The sequence below is a fragment of the Thalia democratica genome, chromosome 1, assembly GCF_965202585.1.
Source record: "Thalia democratica chromosome 1, ktThaDemo2.hap1.1, whole genome shotgun sequence".
Lineage (NCBI taxonomy): Eukaryota > Metazoa > Chordata > Thaliacea > Salpida > Salpidae > Thalia > Thalia democratica.
The window spans coordinates 114650175-114660598 of NC_139165.1; the positions used below are offsets into that span (position 1 = coordinate 114650175).

The following is a 10424-nucleotide window of genomic DNA, read 5'->3' on the forward strand; positions in this document are numbered from 1 at the left end:
GTATAATAAATTTATAAGTGTATAAAAATGCTTTAACTAACAGTTTTACAACTACAGTTTTAACTGAGCTATAAAAGTATTTTTACAGTTTTGAAAAAATCGAAATAGTTTTTGAGATTTAGCATATCAAAGTCTGTGGCAACAAAAAATTACTAATGAGAGGTGCAAACTAGAACTGCAAAAATATAATATATCACTAAAAATCTATCTTCTTCTATGATTTTTAAGATAACTACATAAAACTTTAAGAAAATGCTCCTTACAATATTTATAATACAAAGTATTTTTAGACCGTAGCTATTTTATTACCTTTTGTCATACACTTACAATAATTTATTTATATTTAATACTAAGTTTAAATATATCTAAAAACTATATCAAAAGGTTAAAACTTCTACTTTTTGTATTATATAATATCAAAAAACCTGAGTTAATATGTATTTATTAAGTAATCAAGAAAAAATATTAAGTTCAAGTTTAGTTTAATCTTTAAAAGCAATTCTACAATATACATTATTTTTTAAACGATTCTATCAATACCAAGTGACTTTGCACATGCAAAATCTTTAAAACCTTTTGTTACTTCACATGATTCTTTTGACCATTCATCATTATCAACATCATAACAAAAAACTGATGAATTGTGATTTTCAAATATTACTATTTTATTTCCAATTGACATAGCTTTATTCATAGCGTAACGATTGTAACTTGATTTTAGTTCAACAAATATTCTATTGATATTGTCAAAAACTTCACAACCATTCGTTCCACAGCCAATAACATATAGTTTATTCTTTAGAGTAACTAAACTGTGAAAAAAATAATAATTTACCATATTAGGCATTGGTGACCATTTATCAGCAAATACATCATATGATTCTACTGAGTTCAATTCATTATCATCACTATCCATTCCTCCTGAAACTAAAATATTTCCTTGAAAAACAACACAAGCTGCATACTTTCTTGTTTCTTTCATTCTAGCTACTTCTTTCCAACTTATGTCAGAAAAATGTTCTTTTTTTGTATTAAATTGTAAGCAAGAGTTAGTTGTTTTCTCTTCTTCACTAAAAGAACCTCCAAAAATATATACTTTATCCATAAATGCACAAGCACAAAAGTACCGACGTTCATCAACCATATTACTTACTACAGTCCAATTATTATTAGAAGGTGAATATTTTTCAACTGATTTTACCAAATTATGAGCATTATTAGTACCACCGAAAACGTAAAGTTCTCCTTTTAAACAAATAGCTTCAAAACCTTTTCTCTCAATAACCATTGAAGGTAGTCGTAAAACGTTGCTTAGATTACTTCCATTAACTTGGTGTACATCCTTGACTGTTTTTCTTGTTATACTATCGTACCCACCACATGATAATAAACTAAACTGCTTTTGACTACAACACCTATTTGTAGCATAACTACTTATTTTGTTTTGTAAACTTGTTTCTTTTTTAGTCATAACTTCATTCAGTACGCTCATAATTTCATTATTGCTAAAAAATGACGAAGTTTTATCTAAAACATATTTCAATGCATCTTCTGATAATAAAGAAAGTCGGATTTTTAGTAACAATTGTTTTGCATATTTGATACGTTCTTCACTGTTGTGTTTTAACCAAGTAATTACTGCATCAAATACTTCAACTTCTGAGTGAATATTTAATTCAGAACTTTTAAGTATTTTCGCGACCATAGTAAAATCCAAGAGCAAAAAGTTTTGATTTTCAACAACCATGGGAAAACAACGTACTATGTAAATCAAGGACAGTTCAGAAACAGTCGCTAGCTTGTAAAGTTTAGCTAAACTATAAACTGTCAGAACATTATCTTTAGTAACTTTGTATTTTATGCAAAAGGATATCTTAGAATTTTTATCTTCATTGAACATCAACTTATTCAGTTTTAAAGCTACAGCTAATTTGTTTTCTTCAGTTTTTGTATTATCTGTAAATTAAACATATATATTTATATATACATATTAAAGATTTTATAAAATGTTCTGGTCAGAAGTGCTCGACAAATTAAATTGGAGCTAAACATTTATCTATTTGTTTAAAAACAATAGATCAGATTGCTGATTCGTATATGAATTATAAAACTTCATGTACTCCTAAGTAAGCTTAAGTTTAATACAGTTGTAAAGAGAAAATTAGATTTTTAAATTTTTAAATAATAATTATGACGTAGTAGTAGTACAGTTTATTTTACGTTTAGCTGATTTTGAAAAATTTTAAACTAACTAAATATTAAAACAAAGTAAAATCCATGCCTCAACTACGAGTAGTTAAAAACATTTTTGCAACAGTTTTAAACGTTTTTCTTAAAGTATAAAACGTTTTTCTAAAAGTTTAAAACATCTTTTTAAACTAACTAAAGTGCATAAATTAAAATGCACAGCGTATTTTTCTATTACAGCTAAACGTAAAAACACTGTACCACTACTACGTAATAATTAATATTAAAATATTTAAAAATCTACATTTCTGTTTACAACTGTAATAAACTTAAGCTTACTTAGGTGTACATAAAGTTTTATATTCCATGTACGAAACAGCTGTCTAATCTATTGTTTTTATATAATTAGATAAGTAAATATACATTTATCTAATTATTTAAAAACAATAAATATATAGATATATATATGTTTCATAAGACTGTTGTTTTTGTTAATTTTAATTGTTTAAAATTAGATGGTAGATCAATTTTTGTACTGAGTTTTTGTAATGCACAATATTACGTCATAATGTTTTTTGTTTTTTTGTATAACTTTTGCATCTTTGACTACTTAAGTGCTTTTTGTTTTAAATTTAACTGGCCGACAATTAAGGCGTCTAATTTTACGAAACACATGTACCAGTACTTTTAAATTTTTTAGGTTTTCAATAAATTTTTTAAAAGCCCTTCAAGTTGGCTCAGTAGAAGGTGTTAACGTTTAAATAGTAACCTTATATTATATATATGTATAAAACAGTATATTTCACGAAGTAAAACTTAAAGAACTCGAGTTTCGTGCTTATCGTTGATAAGTGCATAAGCACATAACTCGAGTTCTTTAAGTTTTACATCTTGAAATATTTTTTTTTGTTCAAAATGCCCTCAAGGTGGGCTCCCTTTGGTAGATTCAATAAATTTAGTCAATCAGCTAATTCCTTTATATATATATATATATAATTAAGTTATTTAACTTAATAAATTAAATTTTTCACACTGAGCCCACCTTGAGCACAAAACAAAAACTAAATCACCATAATCTATTTATGCAAAAAAATTTCAATTTTCAATAGTGATTTTGTTTTTGTTTTGTACTTTACTTTAAACTTGTTTTGTAGCTAATGAGTAAATAGTCATGAAACTCGAGTCCTTTGAGTTTTGCATCTTTAAATAAACCTTTAAATATACATATATATATATATATATATAAAACTTGGCTGAGGACGCGTATTAAACGCAGAAACAGCTGTACCAAGCAAAAGTTTATTTTGTGTATGTTATTTCTATATATATATATATATATATATATATAAACTAAATTACCATAATCTATTTATGCAAAAAATTTTCAATTTTTTTTAGTGATTTAGTTTTTGTTTTGTACTTTATATTAAACTTGTTTTGAAGCTGATGAGTGAATAGTCACGAAACTCGAGTCCTTTGAGTTTTGCATCTTTAAATAAACCTTTATATATATATATATATATATATATATAAATAAAACTTGGCTGAGGACGCGTATTAAACGCAGAAACAGCTTTACCAAGCAAAAGTTTATTTTGTGTATGTTATTTCTATATATATATATATATATATATATATATATATATATATATATATATATATATATATATTATATATATATATAAATATATTCAACTTTTATTAACCTTTGTTATATTTTGTTAAGAGGTTTTGAAACATTTTCTTCGAATTACTATTTAAAAATGAATTAATAAATAGCATTTTCTTAAAATTATGTTTAATTAATTTTTACTAAAAAACTATTTTATTATTAGTAACTATGGCTGAATTAAAATAATTTGTGTTCTACTATTTTAAGAGTACAAAGAATTTTAAGTTGTTCTTACCTCGTTTGAAATCTTTTATTGAAGGTTTTGCAACATTTTCTTCAAAACGTTTTTGTGCATTTTTCTTGAATTTATCTATTAACTTGAACATGATTATTTGCTGTTTTATTTTCAACAATCTAAATAAAGTATTGTATTCTATTTCGAACTATAAAAGATTAATAATTATAAAAATGAAATGAACAGTTATTAAACTGCATTAAGTTTTATTTCAAGCTATTAATAAGATATAAGAACTACTTATATAAACAATAAAAAAAAACAATTTAAAACAAAATGTAGTAATAGTATTGTAACTTTTTGGGCCTAGGACATGGTGTATTAGAACAATTAAAAACTTCAAAAACTAAGTTTATAATAATCAGCGCTCAGGAAAAATACTGAATAAAATCCATGTAAAAATAAATATTCATAAGCTTTAACTAACTAGTAAGAGTAACTTTTAAATTTATTACCACTAATGTCACATCTTAAGAAAGTGATATTTAGTGAGAATTAAATTTATTTAAAGAAGTTAATAATAAAAACTTAATAACCAAAAATATGTCTTTTGGTAAAGAATAAAACTGCATTAGAACATTAAAAAATTGTTGAAATATTTTTTTTAATCTTATCATGAAACTGTAATATATTTTAATAATTGCTACAATCTGAAAGAAAAGCCAAACTTTTCTTTTTTAATTTTTGACTTAATCCTACCATTAAAACCTAAAGATTTCTATCCTCTGAGAGACAAAAAACTAGACTCTGTTCATTAGGCTAACCTAAGTCAGCCTGAGTATAAAGTAAAATTTTTAAATCGAAACACTAGCCTAATTTTAAATAACTAATTGAGTTCGGGCTTATAAAATTTTAATTATAATTTTTTTTTCAAAATAACATAACAGAACACAATTCTTTATACTTAAACAGAGCTGCCACAGTTTAAGTCAAAAAAATTAGCTGTATAATAAAAAACTGCTTTGTTGTCTTAAGCTTTTTTCAAACCCTTATTTTTAGTTGCTTCTTTGGCAAACTAACTCATGTTTTTTTTTCTTTGTTAATAGTTAAAAGAAAGGTTACATATGTACCCATCTATATTAAATGTTTATTATAAATATAAATATACTGTTTAGAGGATTCACCGTTAAAATTCTAATCAATTGAGATTAAAAGAAAGAGTTTATGGATAGTTTAATGCAGGGTTTCCCAAACTTTTTTGCTTATGGCCCCCTTCAACATATAGATTACTCATAAACTACAATATAATACACGTAAGACCTTTTTTTTTTTTTTTTTGCTCTTCATCTGAAACTCGAGAATATCTAGTGTAAGTTTCAAGTTATGGCCTCATGGCCCCCCCTTTGGCCCCTTTGCTACTCATGGCCCCCTAGGGGGCCACTGGGCCCACTTTGGGAAACCCTAGTTTAATGTGATCATCTTAATTTTATTTATATATATATATTAGAAATAGCTTGTACTTTAACTCAAATATCACCACACAAACTATTAACTAGAATGTTTTTTGTTAACTTTAATGTTAACTGCATATTTAACTACACATTTTAGTGTAAACTTAAATCATAAAAAACATTAATATCCGATTTATTACATAATCTACTATGTTATTTTTAAAACTGGTTTAGATCTATATACAAGGTTATAAAATTTAAAGAAGTATTTTAAAATCTATAGAAAAAATGTTCTTGAACTAAATTTGTAGTGTAGAAAATCAATGATTAAAATTGGTAAACTTAATTTGATCTTAGTTTTATAAAGAGTATATACTGAGATTTCTGAAAAATCTTAAACCTATTCTGAGACTTTTAAAAAATAATCAAAACTGTCTTTAGTCATCGTAAGTTAAAAATATCCTTAATTATATTAATTATCCTGAGATTTTAAAGAATTTTAAAATGTTCGATCCCCAGTACCATAAATGTGTAGCAACCATGTTTGAAAGAAAAAACTAGCCTGGATTTAAGAAAAAACTTTTATACTAGTTTAAATTTTACAACAAAATCATAATTATTCAGAGTTATTCTGAGATACCTGATAGTATAGTAACCCTGAAACTATAATCTAAATCTTAACTTAATTTATGATAACTATTTTCCAAATTTTAAATATATTCTGCAATGTTATTAATGAGAATAAAGAATATTCTACCACTAGGTTTAAATATTTTAAATAAATATTTCAAATGCAATAAAAACATGTTCTTGAACAGGATGGATGTATATAATAACAATATTTATAAACTAGAACAACTGAATCTCATTATAAATCTATAAAAAAAAAGTTTGCTGAAACTTTAGAAAAATATTTAGTATAACCTGACGCTTTTTTAAGTCTAAAACTGTCCTAAGTCATCCTGAGTTTTAAAAATTAATTAAAATATCCTTATCATCTTAAATTGTTTTACAACTATAAAATGTCTTGAGTTATCCTGAGAACCCAAAGTGTGTGGCAACTAAGTTTTAAGGCAAAAAACTAGCTTTGAATTTGAGAAAAAAATAGCTTTGGTTATACGAAAAAATCTTAATTATTTAGAGTTATCCTGAGAAACAAGAGAGTGTAGAAAGCCTGAACCTGTGAAACTCTAAAAATTTCATTGCAGATATTTTACAACTTACTTCAAATCTGCTAGGTTAAATGCAACTGGAAGCCTGAATTTTAATGAAAATAACACTCAAAATAAATAACTTACCCCATAAACACTTATCATTATAATCTGGATGACCATTTTTAGAAGTTTCTTCCAGGTTTTCTAAATTTCTTTCAGATCAAATATATAAATAAAGGTGTATTTTGATTAAATGTATAAATTATTTTTGATCAAAATATACTGTTTTTCCAGTTTATTTAAAAAATTTCTAAATTCCAGGATTTTCAGTCTTAGTTTTCAAATTCCAGATTTTAGTGTTAACAACTATAAAAAAATACCAAAACTAAACAAAGTTTTGAATCAACCCATTAGTAAGCATGAGTTTATAATTAAGAAGTAAAAATCAAATAACTTAATAAATCTAAAAGTAAAAAATTCCATTACTGATCTATAATAAACCCAACATAATACTGTTAGCCATAAGAGAATTAATTCTAACTTTAACTTCTTTTTTATAGTAATTATATTATGATGTGAAAAAAATGACTTTTTTATTGTAAAGCTGTCACTTTATTATTGTACTTAACTAAACTTTAATCTACTTTATTACAACCTTTTCAATACCTAGGAATATATGCACAAGGTAATATTTTCCATATGAAATTTAAAAGGACCAAATTGTTTAAATTCAATAGGCCAGACAGGGATTCTAATTAAATTTTAATCAAAAAGTAATATTTTTATATTCTAAACTAGAAAAAAATATTTTATAAGTTTTAAATAACTTATTTAAATCTATATTTCAAAAACTGTAAATTAATAACATAAATTTGTCAGATCTATTAAGGTTATTTTGAATAAATGCAAAAACTAATAAGTTAACTATATTTATAAAAAAAATTGTCATTTAAAACTCAAAACGTCATGCTCGAGTAATTTTAACAATAAAATATAATTGCGTACTTTTTACTTTAAAGGTGGCAATTAAAGTTCTCAACTTAAATAAAATAAAAGGAAATTGATCAATAATAATTTTTAAATTTTATTAAACAAAACCATGTTTCACTCGTATGAAGATGAGATCTTAAGTTGTTTAAATACTTATTCGAAAAGGATTATTTTAATGATTCATCTATTTGAAGAAGATTTTAAACAACTGAAGATCTCGTCTTCAAACGAATAAAATATAATTATTAAAGTTAACTATGTTTATGCAACAAGTCAATCTCAGAATTTTTGTATAACTTTAACTTTTCTAGAAAAAGATGTCTGAAGTTATTTTAAAACTATTTAATTATAATTACGTGATCATCAAATAAATAGGTAATAATTATAGCATCATGGAAGCACTAGGAAAGAGTTATTACTAAATAAAAAACTGTTTTATAGGTTTAAACTGTAAACTAATCTCTATAAAGCATTGAGAATAAGAATTTTTAGAAATAATTTAACTAACAAAACCGCAGATCACAAACTACTGTGGAATTTTCTAATTTTAGTTATTTCAAAATAAGTAATTATTTAGAATGACACTTAAAACTAAAGTAACTTATTTTTATTCAGTATTTAATTGGTGTAGAAACATTAATATTCTGGCAAGTGGGGTTATAGTACAACTTAACTTTCATTACCAAATTAAATTTTTTGCCAACTTAGCAATTAATTTTCTTTACTAGTTATAATCGTCTTTTTTGCTACAAAATAAACTAAAAATAACTTAAAACCAAGCTTCTTTTAGTATTTAAAAAAATTCTAAAAAATCAAATTTGTCTTACTTTTTAGTATTAAAAAATTTTGAACATTTTAATTTTTTTTATTATAACTCTGAAATTAAGGTCTTAAGTGGTAAACAAGTGTTGTAAAAATACCTAAATGCTACAAAAATGTATTTTATAATAAAAATTTAAATGATACTAAAATAATAATGTACCTAAGAATAAATAAACAAAATAGTAAAACAAAGTTAATAAATTGAAACTAAAAGTTTATCTTACCCTAATACAAAATACATAATAATCAGACTAACTACTAATATTTGAAAAATGTCTTCCAGGTTTTCTGGCTTTCATTCCAGTCTTATAAATTATACATATTTTGGTCTAGTTTTAGTTAAAAATTTCATTTACAAAAGGAACTGTGTTTAATAATATTGAAAATATAAAAAAGATAGTGCAAAGCTATTTTAATCTTTATTTTTATAAACAAAATTATTGTTGAGTTGAGTTTAAATTTTTTAGTATAGAGTGAATTTATTTTGTTAAATTTTAGTTTTACTACATATTTTCTAAAAATATTTCAAACTCCAGGCTTATAAGGATTTTATTCAAAATAATAAGTTTATCCAGTTTTTTCAAAAATTCATAAATTCCAAAATTTTTAATTTTTGTCCTTAAAAAATATCAAAACTATCTAGGGTTTAAAATCAACCTACAAGTAAGTCTGAATTTAGTAAATTTAAGTAAATTATGAAATGTTATTTAATCTAATGTCAAAACTTTAGTTAGTTTCGTTTGTATTACAAAATATAAAATGTACATACAAACAATTCAAATGGAAGACAAAAAACTTAAGCAAAAGATCTAACCTTTTTTGTCCTTAATTGTAACATTTTTTTTTGTTTTGGAAACGTATAAAGTTAAAAAAAGTTATTTACAAGCAAAACACTGTTCTGATAAAAAACATACTAGTTAGCTAATAAATAATTTATAATATGCTCATTAAATTTGTTAGTAAAATATTTTAGTAATAACTCTTTTCATAACAATGTTAGCATAAATACAACTAGATTTAAACTCAGCTTCTTTTTTATACTTAACTATATTTTAAATATAGAAAAAAGTGTTTTTTGTTATAATTTCTACGCTGTTACTTAACTATACGTTAATATGTTTAATTATAACCTTTTATAAACTATACTAACTGTAGTAAAAAATGATTTTAAACTTTTTTATTGTTAGTTATTTTCTTATTTTTTCATTAACAGAAACTTTAAGTTTATTAAGACATGTCTTTGATATTTACTTAAACTGAACCATCGAAAATATAAATTTACAGTAATAAGAATTAAAATGAACATAAATAAAAAAGCAATATATATAAGCATAAAGAAGTAAACACTATCAAATTATATTTTCAAATAAATATATATACTAGTTTTTAGTATTTTAAACTTTTAAAATGTTAAATGAGTTTGAAAGTGAATTCTTTAGTCTGTTTTCGTATAAAACCGAAATTAAGGTCAGGATTTGTATAAAAATAGCATGTTTGTTCTGTAACGCTACTTTAAATGTGTTTACAATAAATAATCTAGATAATATAAAAAAATATTTTTTATAAGTAAATTTGTTAACTCTAGTCTAAGATAGGTAATTTTACATCATTTTTTAAATACCAGGTTTTTTAGTAGTATTTGTCAAAATTATAAGTTTTTTCAGTTTTTTTAAACTTTTTGCTTATGCCTTAACTGTCAAAGTCTTTTCAGGTTTCCATGTTTTTTTTTTAATTCTGTATAATAGTATAACTTTTTCTAACACGTTTTTTATAAGAGGCAGTATTACTAATTACTAAAAATTACTTTACTTCCTATGCCCTCAACAATTTTTGCAACGTAATACTATGTATTGAGTTTGCATTAAGCTTGGTAAAGATCCCTGTTTAAAAATTTAACTAACTTTATTTTGATCCTGAGACTTAAAATCTTTTTTTTAATTGTTTGAAAAGAATCTGCTTCAATATCAACAACT

General features: G+C 23.8%; 1 protein-coding gene across 1 annotated transcript; it reads right to left on the reverse strand.

The window, feature by feature from the left end:
- Positions 1 to 520: 520 nt before the first annotated feature.
- On the reverse strand, positions 521 to 1705 carry LOC145842371 (kelch-like protein 25). The gene has a single exon (XM_082949802.1). The coding sequence runs from the start codon at positions 1703 to 1705 to the stop codon at positions 521 to 523; it is 1185 nt and encodes a 394-aa protein (XP_082805928.1).
- Between the last annotated feature and the right edge of the window lie 8719 nt (positions 1706 to 10424).